Source organism: Panulirus ornatus, chromosome 48 (assembly GCF_036320965.1).
Source record: "Panulirus ornatus isolate Po-2019 chromosome 48, ASM3632096v1, whole genome shotgun sequence".
Classification (NCBI taxonomy): domain Eukaryota; kingdom Metazoa; phylum Arthropoda; class Malacostraca; order Decapoda; family Palinuridae; genus Panulirus; species Panulirus ornatus.
Window position 1 is genome coordinate 24,918,536 of NC_092271.1, and position 19,696 is coordinate 24,938,231.

At 45.1% G+C, this 19,696-nt stretch overlaps 1 protein-coding gene across 9 annotated transcripts in view; it reads left to right on the top strand.

The window, feature by feature from the left end:
* LOC139763866 (cell adhesion molecule Dscam2-like) overlaps positions 1-19,696 on the top strand; it is a 441,821-nt gene that overhangs the window by 13,041 nt on the left and 409,084 nt on the right. For 4 of the 9 annotated variants that reach the window (XM_071690219.1, XM_071690217.1, XM_071690226.1 and 1 more), the window contains exon 1: positions 14,318-14,802. The exons of 2 other annotated variants lie outside the window; for them this stretch is intronic. In XM_071690219.1, coding sequence (XP_071546320.1) covers positions 14,712-14,802 — 91 coding nt within the window. In that variant the 5' untranslated portion in view covers positions 14,318-14,711. Of the gene's footprint in view, positions 1-14,317; positions 14,803-19,048; positions 19,258-19,696 lie in introns of those variants that run through there. 3 more of the 9 variants (XM_071690223.1, XM_071690218.1, XM_071690224.1) reach the window with 2 other exon arrangements.

Below are 19,696 nucleotides of genomic sequence, written 5' to 3' on the forward strand. Positions count from 1 at the left end.
CACACACACACACACAGGTGGACAAGTACGGTATTATGATAATGATAAGTGATAATTGTAATAATGATAATGAAGTACAGAATGCAGTGGCTTTTCAGAGGAAGGTGGCGATCATAGCTCCATATTGGGTTTGTTTCAAAAAAGTAGGAAAAAATAATTAGAAATGTAAACATAGTGGAAATGTTACATTGTTAGAATTGTTACAGTGGAGAGGCAGGGGTGGGGGGTCTGACTACAACCATGTTAAAGGCAGTACGTACTTGTATACATCACACAAACACGTACACACTAATTGACGAGGGACATGGAAAAGCTCTCACCTCTGGTCCACACAAACACAGTCCACTCACACAAACTACTTCTCGCTGGACTCCGGGAGAAATCAAATGTTTGCGAAATTAAAATCCTCTTCACCAGATTTACTCAATTTGAAACGAATTCAAACGCGCGGAGCCGCGAATAAGTCTTCCTGTAAATCAAGCAATAAGCTTGATTTATAAACTTTGTGGAAGTGATTGATAAACTTCGTGGAAGCGGTGTAGCGAAGCTATAAGATTTGATAGTGATACCTTTATACACTTAGCGGGGACACAAGTCATGTATAAGGTTGTTACGAAGATTGCTAATATAAATACAAATGCGCGAGGGAAACGTTTAGGGAAAAATATAGCCTTGCCTCCCCTGAAAAGCCAGAGAGGGAACAGAAAACGAAAGAGAATATTCTATACGAGAAACAAGCCGCCACTTTCCTCTTGGTGGCCGTCAAAGAGACTCTGATCCGCTTGATCCCTTATGAGAACATAATCTGATGGCCTCGATCCCCTTGAAAAGTGTTGGGACATGTATTTTGTCAATAGATGTGGTGACCTGGACATTTACAGGTGGTGAAGCGAGCCTTGTGGTCTGGTAAAGTAAGGCTAGATGGATCAAGAGAAAGAAATATAGAAATACTGTAGAATGAAGAGCATAGAGACTGAGACATAGAATGAGAAAGATTGATATAGAGAGAAAAATGAAATTGGAATAAAAGGTTTCGGGAAGAGAATATTGACATTAAGACAAATTTGTCAATAACTCGCCACTAAAACAAAAACCGAAACCCGAACTTGAAAGAGAACCACAGAGAAACGTGCTCCAGTTCCTCCCTACATATTCATCCCACATACATGCATATGTAGCAAAAGGCAAAAAAACATGAAAGCTCCACTACAGCGAGTAAATGTATTTTCCTGTTGACACTCTCCTAGAATTTAGGTATGCGCACTGCCGCCGAAAAATATAGGAAAAAATGGAGCGAAAAATTGTAATAGAAAACGGATCTGCTTTTTGTCTGGGCCGATGATTGTTGGGGAAAGTTTTTACTGTAGGACATGTTGTCTGCTTCCTATGGCAGGCTCTTGAGGACATCCTATATACTGGAGATTTATATATATATATATATATATATATATATATATATATATATATATATATATATATATATATATATATAAACAGGAGTATGAATCGCGATAAGATCCCAAGTGCACCTTCGCGTAATGATCACCTCTTCGGGGAAAGATGTATATTCGCTGAGAGCGTGTTCGAAGTGAACAAGGCGATTAATTCGAATCATGTTGGAGGACTTGATCGACACTGGCCTAAATTACCAACCAAGCAATTAGGAATACAAACGATACATCACCACACGAAAGACGTTTAAAAGAGCGCGTGAAATAATGAATAAGTAAATACTGAAAAGAGGAAGAAAAAAAGGAGCTGTTTCACCGTACTTCCTGCAACGCTGTGGAAGCCAGCCACGTCCACCGGGTTCGACCATAGGTCGAGAAGTTTGGTTTATATGTTTTTCTTGGGGCTATGTGTAGGGCAGTTGGATAGTAGGCGTTCACTGTCTTCCTGTGGGTGTGTGTTTGTGTGTGTGTGTGTGTTGCATCTTGGGGTCTTGCAATATGTTGTTGTTTATGTTGTTGAAGAAATGGATGGTGTCCAGAGAGCATGAGATATAGTGTGACCCGTGTTTGTCTGGGTAGTGTAGTTTCAGCGGGAGTCATATAGACTGGATAGACCTGGGGCCTCCGGTGTGTTTGGGGCCTCTCGGGTTATTACCGCGGAAAGGTATTTTGTCTGACGCTTGCTCGGGTAATGGAGGGAGAAATGTAGATGTAGATGTTGGTGAACTGTTTGGCAGGGATGTAAGCTGGCGAAGTAAGGACATTTCTGATGTATGTAAGGTTTTTTACGCGTTGTTATTTTGAAGTATGAAGCGTTGCAGAATGGTATAAATAGAGTGTGGGAAGTTGCTTTGGGAGGCGTTCTCTGTGCTTGCTTGTGTGCGTGCGGATACGCGCACTTTTCTGCAAGCATAGATAGGTATGACGCGCTCACCCCACGTGCATGTGTAGGTATATATGTAGGTCCATGTCACATAGTTTGTGTATATCTGTGAATGGGCTTGTGTTTGTGTGTGTGTGTGTGTGTGTGTGTGTGTGTGTGTGTGTGTGTGTGTGTGTGTGTGTGTGTGTGTGTTAGCCCTTATATATATATATATATATATATATATATATATATATATATATATATATATATATATGTATGATGCATGCACATATATGTATATATGTAATATGCCAATTTGCGTTTAGCTGAGACACCACATTTCTCGGATTCCCCGACAACGCTCATGGAATATCTCCAAACACACCAAAAAGACATGCCGTTTTATTAGTTGCTTATTGCATGTCCCGGACATACGTACGCGAGTCAATCATGCGTGAGGGAAAATACAGGGGGGGAAAAAAAAAGAATCGTGTGAATTCGGAATATATTTCATTTTCGAATCTCCATTTTACTTATTGTAATTTCAGCGATGACGTGGTGCAGATTACAGTGTGTTGCATAATGAAAGGGAGTGTAGAGATGTCGCGATGTGTTGTGATTTTCTAGTCATTTTCTCTCGTGTTGACTGAGTAGGGGAGGAGTCTGGCATATCATGATGTGCTACCCTGTGCTTGTCTGCTCGAACGTACTTCGCTGTTGTGTGCGTACGTGTGTACGTGAGTATGGACCAGACGTATGTGACACTTGCTGTACTCAAAGTTTTTACCCCGTATTACGTTTTCGAGGGGGAAAGGAAAGGATGACAATGTTTTTCATGGAGTAAGATACTTTTAAAGACTTGTTTATACGATGTCACATGACTGTGCGATTGTATTGGGCGAGACTTGTAGCACAGGGGCGTGTATGGATACACCTCGTGCCTAGGTCTTACCCAGTGTGAGATGTGTGCCGTATCTAAAGACGGGTTGTGGACCAGGTCGTATACCCCCGCCCGCCAGGGGAGTCAGCCGAGGCTGCCGGGGGGACTGAGAGAGAGGTAGGCATGCGGGGGGAACACTGTCTTGGTGGCTGTTTGAATAATCGTTTATAAACCAAGATAACTCTAATGGTAATGGTAGTATATATATATATATATATATATATATATATATATATATATATATATATATATATATATATATATATATATATATATATATATATGATGGTTCTTGATAAAGATGTAATTATCTCTAGTCATATGACGACAAAGAGACTTCATATTTCGCAGTTTTGTGTGAATGATAATATACAAGACTTAATATGCATGAAAGATGCAGTACAGATTTTCTTTTCGTTTGTGAATTTCCTAATTAAAGTTGTCCTCGCCGTTGAATATTCCGGGTTGCGCGTTGTCTTCCCACCCGGTGAATATCGCCCGGCCAGACCCGTGTGTGCCACCCGGAGCCCAGAATTTCGCCCTGGCGGGTCTCGCCGCTTATAAAGCGCCTGTGACACTCCTTTGTCTCCCATTAATTGATTTTTCCTGCGCTTGTGCTTCGTAATACACAGCGTTGTCCGTGCCCTCCAGGAACGTGGGTGGAAGGGGAGGGGAGAACGGTTTTCGGGAGGTCGGGGGTGAGGAAGGGGCTCGCGGGGAGGGACGCAGAAGATTGGGGTTAGGATGGACATTGAAAACGAGTAGGTGTACTACCCGCCGGCGTCGTAGTGTGTGTGTGTGTGTGTGTGTGTGTGTGTGTGTGTGTGTGTGTGTGTGGAAAAAGGTGTAGGGGTTTGGATGAGGGGAAGGTTGGGGAGTGGGAGATGGAAGGGAAAGGGAATATAGCTCGGGGTGATTATAATAATGATGAGTGGAAGTTGTATTGTGTGTGTGTGTGTGTGTGTGTGTGTGTGTGTGTGTGTGTGTGCGTGTGTGTAGGGGGGAGGGGATGGAAGAGGTGGTTGTATAGTAATGGTGGAGGGGAGATGATTATTTTAGCAGGAGAATGTGTGTGTGTGTGTGTGTGTGTGTATGTGTGTGTGTGTGTGTGTGTGTGTGTGTATGTGTGTGTGTGTGTGTGTGTGTGTGTGTGTGTGTGTGTGTGTGTGTACACTTTAGGTCACGACTCTTGGGTATGACGACCTCACCCTTGATTAAGGAACAGGTCAGAAGGGTCGTACCTTCGTGCCCTAAGCGTCGTACCGTCGTGCGCTAGGGGTCGTACCGTCGTACTCAAGGGGTCGCACCCGTCATGCTCGAAGGGTCGCACCGTCGTGCGCTAGGAGTCTCGCACCGTCGTGCGCTAGGGGTCGTACCGTCGTGCTCAAGGGGTCGTACCGTCGTCCCACAGCTTATGAAGCCCCCCTCTACATTGTGATGTACCAATGGAATTCACTTCGATTTTTGGGAGCGCGTGTGTATAGCGGCAGGAGTGGGCGAGCCAGCAGGAGAACGCTCATGAACCGTGAACCCTAGATTTCGCTCTTTTGTTTTTTTTCCAATATTTCCCGAAAACCCGCGAAAAATAGGAATAAAAGAAATCAACCGTATCAATCCTCGTCTATTTTTTAATTGTGTGTGTGTGTGTGTGTGTGTTTGTGTGTGTGTGTGTGTGTGTGTGTGTGTGTGTGTGTGTGTGTGTGTGTGTGTGGCAGAAATGAGGGAAGAGTGTGTACACCACATCCAAGATGGTGCATGACGTGTGTTTACGATCGTCAGGACACAGCTTGTTCTGGGAGAACTACGAACATGTGCGGAACTCTTTTGTGGGGGGTAGGAACTTGGAGGAGGGGGGGAGGGATTCTGAGCGCACACGCGCGCGCACACACACACACACACACACACACACACACACACACACACACGCACACTTATGCGCGCGCGCGCGTAAATAATGTTATCCCGCACTTGTTAACGATACAGAACCTGTTTCCAAGAACACGGAGAGAATACGAGTTCCTTGAAAATAAGAGACTATGAACAAAAAAGAATATGTGGCGCGCGCTATAATGGTTGGGCTTGTGTTAAGGCAAGAAGACCTTCCTTATTTGGGACTTGATTATTCCGGCATTTCATTCATGATCAATAATGTTTTTACCAGTTATGGAACCCTACATGTTACCCCCCACACCTCCTCTCCATCTAGCCCCGTCTCCTACCTCCCCAACCATGGCCCCCCTTCTCACTAGAATATCAAAGCGTGGGACATGTTTGATCTTATGTCAATGTCGAATCATTTTCAATCAGGGACTCAAATTAGGTTAGGATAAGAAATCTTGCAGTTTTACCCTCTTTTTTTTTTCTTTATTTCAAGGCAGACTTTAATGATTTCCAGTTTCACTGCTGTGTTTCCAGAGGTTCCTGAACTTGTTTCACAGGGGTGGGGTGGTGTTAGTGATACTGAATGGTAATGATTTTGTTTTGCAGGAGGATGGAAGAGAGTTGGGGTGAGGGGAATGTGTATGAGAGAGAGAGAGAGAGAGAGAGAGAGAGAGAGAGAGAGAGAGAGAGAGAGAGAGAGAGGGGATGGTGATTTTCCAAGGTCGTGTGACTCTCTAAGAGTGCGTTGTGAAACTTTAAAGTGTTTCCTGTAGATTGTAGAACTTTTTTTTCACGTCGTGACCGTTAAAAGAGTCAATATAATTCCAATATAATCAGTAAATGTAATTCATTGATAACCGAAGCATTGCTATGTAATCCTAATATAATCATACGTCCGTTATTGGAAAATAATCGAAATTCATTATAATCTTAACCAGAACATTGGTAATGCAGATGATGGTCGCAGAATTATCGGCGACGAGGTGGCGTAGGTAATTATCGGGAAATTATAGTAATCCAGGCGAATCAGATAATCTTGTAAGATTAAGAGGGCGTCGGAGCGAGGCGAGATTGGCGCCCGAATTAAGGGAAAAGTTATGTGGAGAGAGATGGGGGAAAGAGGGTCATTAGGATTGGAAGGCGTAAAGAAGGATGATTAGGACCGAGTGGTGATGTAAATCAGGGTGATTAAGGGTAGATAGTGATGTTGAAAAAGAAAAGAAGGGAGGGGGTGGGGGGTGATAAAGTATGGGTGAGGGGTTAGGTAGAATAAAAGGGGGATGGAGTGGATATAGGCGCAGGGAGAGAACGTATTTAAAATAGAGGAGTGTCGAAGTATAGTAGGGAGATCAGCTAGTGGGAGGGAGAGTTCCTAGGGAGAAAAGAAAGAAGGGAAAGTGTGTGAGAATAGTGTTTCTCGGGGTAGATTTTGCCAAAAGGGAGGGCTGGCGCGTAGCGCTAACCTCGGGAAAGTTTAGTGCCACGTAGAACGGGTCGTGTGACTTGGTTGGTTGTCAAGTGTTTTGTGTGTGTGTGTGAGAGGGAGGGATTGCCCATGTGAGGATAAGGGAAAAAGAACGGCAACTTGGGCCAAAGGAGTGAAACTTGACAGCTTTGTTACCGGGAGGGTTAGGTGAGGGTGCTCAAGTGGGCCAGCACTTCAGTGGCTGTTAAGTCTCACTCCTTTTGGTAAAAGTAGCAGTCGTTTCTTTCTGCCACATCCACACGTGGGCAGCTGGCTTTCCCGTAAACACTGGACGGCACGTAACTCACACACTGATCGATTTTGTGAGGAAGTGAGTGGTAAAAGGAGCCAGTGTCGGTGCAACGGAAAACGAAAACAGACTAACAAATACACAGAAAACGAGAGAGGCGAGTGTAGTCCAAAAAAAACGAGAAATTAAGCAGAAAGAGAAACCAGAAGAAAATGAACGCGCGCGGAGGCCATGCGAAAGAAAACGTACGCCCAGAAATATGCAACAGAAGATGTGTAAGCACAAGCCGTGCAACAGAAAACGAAGAATGAAGCGGAATGCTCCAGTATGTCTTTTTCTTTTCATTTTGTGTCCGCCTCTTCAGGCAGGCAGCTCCGGTGTCGCGGGATTGGCTGGTTCATGACCCCTCGCACAACACTTGTTTGGCCTTTACAGCTAAACTCTCATTAACTAGCCAATCACACGCCTCGTTAAACTCCGGCGGAAAATCGCTCGACTCTAGCGAGAAAGTCGTTCTGGGTAAGTAGCTAATTTACGCTCGCTCCTGAGGTGGTGGGGCTTGGGGGAGGGGGCGGCGTTCGTGTGAGGTGATGTGTGTGTGTCGGAGGGAGGCTGGCGAGCGTGCGTTCGTGTGTGTGACGTAACAATTTGCGTTCGTGTGAGCGAGCGTTCCAGGGGCCTTGGAGTGGGTCAGCTTGGCATGTCCGAGTGGCTTGTAAGAGGATGCTATAATGTGTAAGTTGGTCGAGGGTGTCACTGTCTTGTTATAGCCGTGGGCTGATAACGTATCATTTTGCTCCTTGTGAAAGAAGCTGTCCGTCGAACGTGTGGGAGTCGTAAAACCAGATCTGGGAACAAGCGCGTGGCGCGGCGGCGGCTCTCTCTCTCTCTCTCTCTCTCTCTCTCTCTCTCTCTCTCTCTCTCTCTCTCTCTCTCTCTCTCACCACGGCGTGGCTTCCGGGTGTAGTAAGTCTTAAAAAGTCTCTTTACCCCTTCGCCATTGACCCCCCCGCGCGGTTTGCTACTTCCTGCGGTGGAAAGTGGCGTGAGTCTTTGTGGGGTGGGGGATGGGCCACGTCCACCCACCAGGCTAGATGTGAGGGCACAAGACTTGTGTGTCTCGTGCAATATCCTCCATCAGGCTGGGCTAGGGAGAGGGGGGGATGCGAGCCATGCTGAGTGGCTGGCTGTTGCTGTAAAGAAGAACTTTCTCTCGTAAAGTTTGTATATATATATATATATATATATATATATATATATATATATATATATATATATATATATATATATATATATGCGTGTGTGTGTGTGTGTGTGTGTGTGTGTGTGTGTGTGTGTGATAGAGAGAGAGAGAGAGAGAGAGAGAGAGAGAGAGAGAGAGAGAGAGAGAGAGAGAGAGAGAGATTGCTCCATATTCAGATTCCATAGTTTCCTCATGCCATCAAAGAGAAAGTTTGTGCTTTAGAAGAAAAAGATATAGTAAATATACTTTGTATTGATGCTTGATCTAATTCTCTAGGCGGGTCATTCATTTTCGTGATCGCCAAACCTAAGACTGTAACATTGCTTTCTTCCTTGAAGACCATCAAGTCATTGTAAACTAATAGATTCCATCCCTCATGCCCAATATTCCAGAGAAATTTCAGTATTTTTTCTTGTTTAAGTCGAAATATTAATATATATATATATATATATATATATATATATATATATATATATATATATATATATATATATATATATATATCATTGTTAGTGTTCACTATACCCAACCCTCGTAAGATATTAAGGACAAGAGTTTCTTTATCTGAACCATCGTAGATAAGAATGTGCTGGCATGTATCGATTGTTTATCTATTAATGTGGGTATAGATGATTGCTCTATTGAACCGTCAATTAGTGTGTCGATGCCCTGACAAGCTAATCAATCACAGGACATGAACACATGGAGTGCCGCCCCATGTCCTCCGTCATGGGGTGATGGTGGTGTTAAGAGGTTGGTGTGTGGTCACTGGTACAGACGTGAAATTAAGATTTAGAAGTTGGGAGATAAAAGATCGTTTCATTTAAACTGAACTTTTGAAACAAACAAAAAAATATATGCTATTACCTTCTTGTTTTTTAAGATTCTATTCGGCCATTTTTTTTTTGTGTGTGTTAAGCTGTCACTGAAAAGGCGCACTTAAACTACAGTACTGTAACATGTAAGCTAAGTACAGGGTGACTGATTTTTTTTATATATTCCTTCCTTTAGTTGTTGAATCACTCACTTGTTGGCTCTCACGAACTCACCTTAGATTAAACCCTTGCTGCTGCTTCTTATCATCTTTTCATGTGTCCTTCCCTGAATATATATATATATATATATATATATATATATATATATATATATATATATATATATATATATATATATATACACACACACACACGATATAATCGCCTGACCTGGGCATATATTTTCCTCCCCGTTATCACGAAGGGATGTGCATGTTGATAATTATAACTTTGAACCACAAAATGTTTACAGTTATAGCTGAGCTGATTCCTCCTCACCCCCCCCCCCCCACCCCACACACCGCCACACCCCCCCCCCTTTTTTATTATGTATGTTCGAAGTAAACACTACACATATCTGTAACTTTCCCGCAACCCGCGCACGAAATTAAAACGTGTGGCTAATTTTTGCAGATGCCTCGTTTTTTTAAAAAAACCCAGCCGGCACGCACGGAATGAACCGATGGTTCGTTGTCAAGCAAGGCTAACCACAGCTCCATAACGGAATTGACCTACAGCGCTGTGCTGATTGTGCTAACTGCCTCGTACGGAAGTGATTACAACAGATCGTTGCGGTGGTTTGTGATGCGCGCGCACACACACACACACACACACACACACACACACACACACGGAATTAAGAGATAACTCATACCAGACACACAATTTTTTTTTTATTTTTACCTCCAGCCCTCCCACTGTCACACGAAATTAACTGATGGGTATGCTAAAAAGAAGAAAAAACTCTCTCTCTCTCTCTCTCTCTCTCTCTCTCTCTCTCTCTCTCTCTCTCTCTCTCTCTCTCTCTCTCTCTCTCCCTCCGTCACGTAGGAAATTAACGGATGGTAACCAGGATGGTGAATGACGGGGACAAATAACGGGGCCCTCCCTCCCTAACCCTTCCCTCATCCCCCGCCCCGCGCGCGCTCTCTCGCTGACGGGCCATGTAATTTGTGGCTCACTGCGGCAGGGCAATGCGGCGGGCGTGAGCTTAAGCAGTATTCCGTCTTCCCTGGAGGAGGGCAGACTAGAGCTGAGGCAAGATTTATTTATGATGCCGCGGGAGGTCGCCCTCCTGCTGTTGTAATTAATAGGGGGCCGCGCCCGCGTGCGAGCTCTCTCTCTCTCTCTCTCTCTCTCTCTCTCTCTCTCTCTCTCTCTCTCGGTTCCTAGTGTGGCTACACGTCCCGGAGCCTCGTCACAGAACAAGGGTTATTATCATCATCTCGTTACGGCGGGCTGTGATCCGGTAGTACCCCGTGGTCATATGACCCTTAAGGGAGGGTGATGTGTGTATTAATAAATATATATCAGGTGGCGAAGTAAGCACAAAGAAAATGGGGGGTGGGTGAGTAAAAGAAATGGGGTTTGATCGTAGATAAGGGATCATAAGATAAGGACACCCGCGTTTTGGTGCGCGAGATGAGATTGATGCATGACGTTTTCTGTTGATGGTGGGGGGGGGGGGGGACGTTTTGAGTGGATGTCAGTTTTCTTTAGGTTGACGCGTTTTTTTTTTTTTCTATATTGAGGAAATATCGAGTTGACGTTTTGATTTTTTTTTACTCTTGTTGCCTTACGCAAGGGTGAGAGATGATATGATAACAGTTACCGGGTGTCGTTTTCTAATCTGGAACGATAACGCAGGTAGTTCCAGTAATGCAGGGATGTTAAAGACTGTTAAGAGTGTTTTCCTCAGTAAAGAGATACATGCATAGTGAGTTTTGGTGTGTGTGTGTGTGTGTGTGTGTGTGTGTGTGTGTTTGTGTGTGTGTGTGTGTGTGTGTGTGTGTGTGTGTGTGTGATCTTGCAATTATTCTTGACAATTCAAGGCGTTTAAAGATCTTTCGGTTGGTGGAGATATATATGCCTCCAAACTCAACCAAGCAACCAGCCAACATTATCCTCAACTTCCCTTGGTACATAAGGTGTCACCTTTGCCACGAGAAGCAGTTAGGAGTGTCATATAAATGATCGTGGAAGATGAATTTCCGCCACGCTTCTCTTCTTCCGAGAGAAGATAAGAAAACGGGGAGGAATGGAAACGGATTTGGGAACACTTATTTTGTTGCCAGACATGAGGGAAAATGAAGGACCCTATCAGTGTTTAGGGTGAGTTTTAAGCATATTAGAAAAATACACAATGATTTACGTCAGGGTTAATTTTAAGCATAATAGAAAGCTAAAAAAATTTACGTCAGGTCTGTGGCATTTGACATTCCGTGTGTGTGTGTTGTGTGTGTGTGTGTGTGTGTACAATACATTTTATCACCGAAAATCTCTCGGTTGTAACATTGCGACGACAAACTAGCGGTTTGAGTCGTTAAACTGTTGGCTTGAACTACCGAACTGGGGCTCCGTGATGACCCGCATGCCACTTTGTCACATGCGGGTTTTTTTTCTTTTGTTTTTCTTCACGTCCTCCTGTATTTTTTGTATGCACAGACGGACTGACGGATGCAGAGGCATAGGCAGGCTTGTGATGCACAGGTTTACGTCCCCCCCCTAGTGGTGCACAGACGTGCATACAGACACATGGACAGGTTAGGTACACAGGTAAACAAGCATATATACAACTCGTGCCCATTTTCAGGCGTACAGATATGTACGTAAGCTGGTAGAGAAACATAGTTGCGCTCAAGCTTCAAGCTGTGCATACACAGTCACAGACGTGTGTAAATAAACAGGAGGCGTATAGTGTATAGTGCAACAGAAGCATATACAAACAGGGCGGGTCCAGAAGAGTGGAGCGTTACACACACACACACACACACACACACACACGCATGGCTGGAGGGGAGGTGAGGGGGGGGGGGGGCGTGCGAGGGGGCTCGAACCAACGCCTACAACTATCGTGCACCCCATCTAGCCATCATACATGGCTCGGTCGCCTCCCACAACCATTACAGATTTTTTTTTTTTTTTTGAGGGGGAAGGGGAAATGTAAAAATGTTCCTCAGGTATGAAAAAGAAAAAATAGAATGACACATCAGTGATTCGGGATCCGTCTGGGAGGAGGGATGGGTGGGGATGGGGGGGGCTTCCTAACCCCCTCCTCCTCCTCCTCCTCCTCCTCCTCCTCCTCCTCCTCCTCCTCTCCCGCGTGTTACGCCAGAGACAACTTTCCAATTGCATTTTTTACTCCGGGGGGGAAAGAGAGAGAGAGAAAAAATTTGCGATTTGTGTGCGGAATTGGATATAAACGCCGGTGGCGGCCCGGCCTGGCCTGGCGCGCGTCGAGCACCGAGAGAGAGAGAGACCCCGGCTAAATATTGCAACTTCCCTTTGGCAACTGGGAGCTGTGTATTCCTCCTGTTATTATTTTTCACTTATGATCCATCCCCGCCCGCCGCCCCCACTCCCGAGCAGACTTGAAGGTTGTGGGGTCTATAGATCAAAGTTGTAGATCAGGAGGGAAAGCTGTGGTTTACGTAATGTTGCAGGTATGTACTGGACAGTAGTGTAAAACTTCACTTTTCATCGCATATAAATATTTTTATATATATTTTTTTTGTATATGTTTTAATTGCTTTACGTGATATGATTTCCAGGAGAAACTGATTCCGAATTATTATTTTTTTGTTTTCGTTTTTTGTGCTAACAGAATTGAGGCTATCCTAAATGTTTTATTATTATTATTATTGTTATTATTATTGTTATTATTATTATTATTATTATTATTATTATTATTATTGTTATTATTATTATTATTATTATTATTATTATTATTATTATTATTATATGTTAACCTCTTTTTGACGTATGTATTTTCACCAGGGAATGATGATGATTCTGTTCTTGTTTTATTTTCGTATTTGTTTCAGCTTATCTGGTGTTCGCTCATCCATGTTTTTATTGACTTTGGAAGGGTACGGTAATGATGAGCCAATAGCACTCTTCCTTCCCTCCCTAAACCTTCAAGGCGAATCCTGGTGCATTCTCCAAAATTCGTGGCGAGAGAGAGAGAGAGAGAGAGAGAGAGAGAGAGAGAGAGAGAGAGAGAGAGAGAGAGAGAGAGCCAGCTCACCAGGTAACGGGGAGAGAGAGAGAGAGAGAGAGAGAGAGAGAGAGAGAGAGAGAGAGAGAGAGAGAGAGAGAGAGAGAGAGCTAGCTCACCAGGTAACGGGGAGAGAGAGAGAGAGAGAGAGAGAGAGAGAGAGAGAGAGAGAGAGAGAGAGAGAGAGCTCACCAGGTAACGGGGAGAGAGAGAGAGAGAGAGAGAGAGAGAGAGAGAGAGAGAGAGAGAGAGAGAGATAAAAAAGAAGAATTAAGGTCGCCGTCGTGTGTGAGGGAACTGCTGATGGTAAGAGGGTTGAACAAAGAAGGAAGGGTTGAGTCGGATATTCCATTAATATCGTATGGGGCTGTTAGTGAGCCGGGACACACACACACACACACACACACACGCTGACCCACCCAACTCAATATTAGGCTATAGATATTATCGAAGGCTGCTCGAGGGATGGAAGTAATTAATCCGCCATTGTACGCGTCCCTTTCCACGCTTCCTTCTCTCTCTCTCTCTCTCTCTCTCTCTCTCTCTCTCTCTCTCTCTCTCTCTCTCTCTCTCTCTCTCTCTCTCTCTCAGATATACTTTATGTATAATGTATGTTTCCACATGGGGATGAGGTAGGGGGCTCCCAATTGCTGAGGGCAATGTGGGTGGGGGGGAGATGTTCTGCGTATAGCACACACACACACACACACACACACACACACACACACACACACACACACACTGTACATCTGGCATCCCCGTCCGTACATACATCTGGCATATTCAATCCGTGCGTACATCTGGCGTCCCCTTCCGTACGAACATGCAGTAGGGACGTCCCGTTCGCCCGTACATCTTGCATTTTCGTCCGTACGTACCTACGTACGTCTAGCATCCCACATCCGTTCCTACTTCTGTTGTAAACCTTCCCCTGGTCCCCCTCCTCCCGCACGTTCATCTTGCCTTGTCCGCCCGTACGTCAGAAATTCCTCGTCGTACGTGCGTGATTTGGTCACGTCCGCCCGCACGTACAGCGCGCATCCCCAACCCCTGACGTACGTGCATGTATCTGGTAGCCTCGTCCGGTACCGTACATCTGGCGTCCTCCCTCGCTGGTCGTGCGTCCGGCAGGCGGGTCGGTGCCAGGGCTCGTGGTGCTCACTTTTCCCGCCATCAGTTTCCCGCCAAAACCCAAGGCGCGAGGCTGTCCACTTTCCCGCGTCGCTCTCGCCTCCCCACGTGGTCTTGACTCAACCCCGTTGTTCCATCTGTTATTCCTGTTGTCTCTTAACGGCAAGCGAGGAGGAGGAGGGGGGGAAAAATCAACGGGATCTTACGAACTTGGGTGTATGAATGTAGAACAGTCCATCGACGGGAAAAGTGGATAGAACATTAAGAGAATTAAATGTTTTTTTTTTTTCTGACATATTTACGGTGCTAACATAGGGTCAAGAACTTTTTTTATATATATATTTTTTTTTTTTACCATGAGTTCGGTTATGTTCGAGGAACCTTTTTAAAGAGTGAACGCGCGTAGTGGTGAACACCGTTGAACTCTCATTTCAGCCGGTCCACACACATATATATGAGTACAGAACACGAGCAGGGAGCCAGGATGAAGACCGGGGCGTCATCATTGCCAGCGCTGATCATCTGGTGGATAATTAGATGCCAAGGTGAGTAAATATTTGTCCGTTTGGATCTCCTGTTACATAATGGCCGCGCGGTCTCTCTCTCACTCACTTCACACACACACACACACTCTCTCTCTCTCTCTCTCTCTCTCTCTCTCTCTCTCTCTCTCTCTCTCTCTCTCTCGTGTACTGGCGGGTTATGGGGAGGGGTTGGGGGAAGAGGATGGGGGTATGATGATGGGCATCCAGTGTCGTATTTACAAGCTCCACATTTTTTTTTTTTTATGTTTGTTGACCGACTCACATATTCCCCCTCCCCTCCTCCTCCTCCTCCTCCTCCCTCTCCCTCCTCTCCTCCAATCAGGTAACTGGTATTTGCTTATGTAAATATACTCTCGGCATATTTAGATTTTGGCGTCAATGACTTTTTGAGTTGATAATGATCGTTTTTTTTTTATTATTATTCCTCTCTCTCTCTCTCTCTCTCTCTCTCTCCCTCTGTGTCCATCCATCTTTTGGTGGCTGTCTGACGTGTGGTCAAATCGATGTTACGTACAGAATGATGTGAGCGAATATGGCGGTTGAGCCCAGGTTGCCAAGTCAAGGGAGGGAGGGAGGGTGTGTGCATAACCGAGTGGGTTATCGTGGAATCTGTATATTGTGTGTGCATACATTTTGGAAGGGTTTTTGTGCGAAATGTAGGACGGGGTTTGACGTGCGGCGCGCACACACTCGCTTCACTCACTAGTCTAGAATTTGTTGCATAAGTTATGTGTTTGATTATAGTTTTACTGATGCTTTTAGTAGGTCGACTTTATATTGGTTGTAATAGGTCGATTTATATATGTATGTACGTATTGTTGTTGTCGTTGTTGTTATAATAACCGTTCGCATATACTCAGATTTTTATCGACTGATTATTTATTCATTTGAATAGTAGTTTATAATGCATATGTTTTGCGTGGTTTTGCTTGTTTTTTTTTGTGTTATATATGTTTGCGGTGTATTTAGTTGAGGCCGGAAATTATTACAGTGGGGTAGTATACAGGGAGTGCTGTATACGGTTAGGATATGCATTGAGTGTATATCTGATGGTGCATGTGGTATGCATGGTACTGTGATGGTGCATGTGGTATGCATGGTATTGAAGATGTTTGTAATGCGTTGGACGCTGTTGTATGTGTGTGGGGGGGGGGGGGGGCACGGTAGACAAGTGCTGTATGTGGAATACAGTGTTGTACCTGTGGGGGCATGTCGTATGCGGTATACAGGTGTTGTATAAGGTTAAAGGGTGTATATATAGATGATACAGTGTGGGGGGATTTTACGCTGGTGTATAAGACATATAACATACAGGTTGGGTGTATGAGACATACAACATACAGGTTGGGTGTATGAGACATACAACATGCAATGGAGTATGTGGTATACAGCATACGATGGTGGTTGTATACGGCATATGCTACTGTATGTGTGGTATGCACTATACACGTGGTGAAGTGTGAGGTTATACAGTATGCATAGGGTATGATACAGTTGGGTCTTATACAGTCTGCAGAATGCGAAGTCCATGTTGCACAATCTACTGTATAAGGTATATATACATTTGTAACGGGAGAGTGTAGGATACAGGGGTATACAGTATACAGTGTCGATGGAGCGTGCTGTATGCGAAATACAGCTTTATACAGCACAGATTAGGCCATCCTGCTGTATATTTATTTCGAGGATAGCAATATGTAAGCCACACACACACACACACACACCGTTGTCACTAGTAACTTGGTTGCTGTGTTACGCCATATCGAGCCTCCTGCCTTTATAAACTCCATACCTGACATTTTAATTTTCGTCGGCTGCATTAAATGTACACCGGTGTTTTTTTTTTTCATTTTCTTTTTGCAAGAGGTAAATGTTTTCGAATGACTTCACCGTCATTACCATATTAATGAGGCAGAGTCATTTAACTGATGGTGTGAAATGGTACAGCATAATTAATTTTACTACTGGACGCACACTGTCAGATTTAATCGAGCAACGTCAAGTAAACGTCAGCGGCCAACACAGATTTGATTTGTGGACGACGTCAAAAAAAAAAAAAGGAAAATAATAACGCGCGTAGCTGGCTTTTTTTTCCCCCACTTTGCCTTTTTTTCTCTCGTTTTCTTTCCTTGTCGCCTACGCTCAAGAGATGGCGCTGACGATACTAGACCGGGCGTCTGCATATCATATATACTACGTTTATATTATCATTTCCCTTTTTTTTTCTTCTTCTTCTTCTTTTATCTTGGTTTGTGGTATTGATGGTGAAAAGTGGTGCTCGGAGCTACTGTTCCTCCTCGTGCTTCCATTAAATCATTACGTGAGAGAACCTGATCGATGTATGTAGGCTCTCTCTCTCTCTCTCTCTCTCTCTCTCTCTCTCTCTCTCTCTCTCTCTCTCTCTCTCTCTCTCTGTATATATATATATATATATATATATCTTTCTTTTCTTTCATACTATTCGCCATTTCCCGCATTAGCGAGGTAGCGTTGAGAACAGAGGACTGGGCCCTTGAGGGAATATCCTCACCTGGGCCCCTTCTCTGTTCCCTCTTTTGGAAAAAAAAAAAAAAAAAAAAAAAAAAAAAAAAAAAAAAAAAAAAAGTGAGAGGGGAGGATTTCCAGCCCCCCGCTCCCTCCCCTTTTAGTCGCCTTCTACGACACGCAGGGAATACGTGGGAAGTATTCTTTCTCCCCTATCCCCAGGGATATATATATATATATATATATATATATATATATATATATATATATATATATATATATATTTCTTCTGTAGCAGAAGTTATATTAAGCAAACTACACTCTTGGATAAGTAATTTAAGCCATTAAGAACACGTCGGTACGACCCTTGAACACGACGGTACGACCCTTGAACACGACGGTACGACCGTGGAACACGAGAGTACGACCCTTGAACACGAGAGTACGACCCTTGAACACGACGGTACGACCCTTGAACACGACGGTACGACCCTTGAACACGACAGTACGACCCTGGAACACGACGGTACGACCCTTGAACACGAGAGTACGACCCTGGAACACGACGATACGACCCTTGGACACGAGAGTACGACCCTGGAGCACGACGGTACGACCCTTGAACACGAGAGTACGACCCTTGAGCATATTACGGTGACTTGGCCTGTCCATGGCCCACTATATTGACTCTCTTTTTTTCACACATGTATTTTTTTTTTCAACTCATGCCAGAGGCCGGGCCATCATACCTTCGTGTTCGAGGGTCGTATCGCCGCGCTCAAAGGGTCGTGGCGTCGTCGTGCTCAAGGGTCGTCCTCCCGGCGTTCGAGGAGGATGAGGTGTCCATTTTGCCGTCCGGTGACACAATAGTCCCGTGGGACTCCACCCCATTGTGCGTGAGAGAGAGAGAGAGAGAGAGAGAGAGAGAGAGGTGGGTTGCTTACCCTACGGCAGTTTTTCTGTCCAATATTCCTCTCTTTTTTTTTTTATTTTCCTGTCTTTTTCCCCAACCCCAACCTCTTAACACCGTCCGGTTCTCTTGCCGTATGTATTACCGTTATCAGCCCCCCTCCCCCCCGCCCGTTTACCTGTTCACTCACCGTTCGTGTGACGTGTATTGTCGTCTTCTCCTCCTCCTCCTCCTCCTCCTCCTCCTCCTCCTCCTCCTCCTCCTCGAGCTCTCTTTAACACAATTGCTCAGCGTCGAGCTTTGTTATTCTGTACGATCACTCCGGCTCCAAGGAAATCAACTGTGTAGCCCCGTCTCCTGTGTATGTGTGTGTGTGTGTGTGTGTGTGCCGCCCGCCTCCCCCCCCCCCGGGGGTACGGTCACGCTGCTTGATACAACGGATTAATCTGTTGTTCATTAAGGCAGGCTATACTATAACTCCCCTACCCCCCCTACCCCCCCTACCAACTACCCACCTCCCAAACCTTTCTCCTCCCCACCCACCTTCCCCCACCAAGTACCCTCCCTCACCTCCTCCTCCTCCTCCTCCTCCTCCTCCTCCTCCTCCTCCTCTTCCTCCTCCCCCCTCCATCTCGTTACCCATTTCGCTGTCTCGTCCTCATTGCTTTGAATTCAATTCCTTGATGTGTGGGGTGTGTGTGTGGGTGTGGGGGGGGGGGGGGTTGGGGATGATGCTGCCTTAGTTGCCGGAGGAGGGATGAGGGGGGGTGGGGGGGTGAGGTGGTTTAGGGGGGGGTGGTGGAGGGGTCGTTACAGGTGGTGTTGTCGTCTTCACGATTAAAGAGATGGCGTTAACGAGACGTCCTGGGGTGCTGGCCGGCCCCGTGCCATCCGAGAGTGATGGCCGCCTTGATGGCGGGACATTTTCGATGCGGGTGACGATCAATAGATGGCGCTGATGAGGGCATTTGATCCCGCCTTACCATCGAGGGTTCGACGCTCGGGGACGGTGGTGCTGCCTGCACTCAAGAGATGGCGCTGATGACACGAACGAATCACCTGTGAGTGGAATTTAAATGCTCCTGTCCTCTGATTGGAATTTAAAAGCTCCTGTGCTGTGTGAGTGGAATTTAAATGCTCCTGTGCTCTGTGAGTGGAATTCAAACGTTCCTGTGCTCTGTGAGTGGAATTTAAATGCTCTTGTGCTCTGAGTGGAATTTAAATGCTCGTGTACCCTGTGAGTACAATTTAAAAGCTCCAGTGCTCTGTGAGTGGAATTTAAAAGCTCCAGTGCTCTGTGAGTGGAATTTAAATGCTCTTGTGCTCAACCCTCATGCCTTTATAATCAGTTTTGAGTTACTGGTTTTATGGTTCGTATTTTGTGTGTGTGTGTGTGTGTGTGTGTGTGTGTGTGTGCGCGCGCGCGCTTGCACCGTGGTTGCCTCTTTAACAACCAGACTCCCATTTTCGCTCATCCAATGGGTTTCCCGTTTTTTTTAT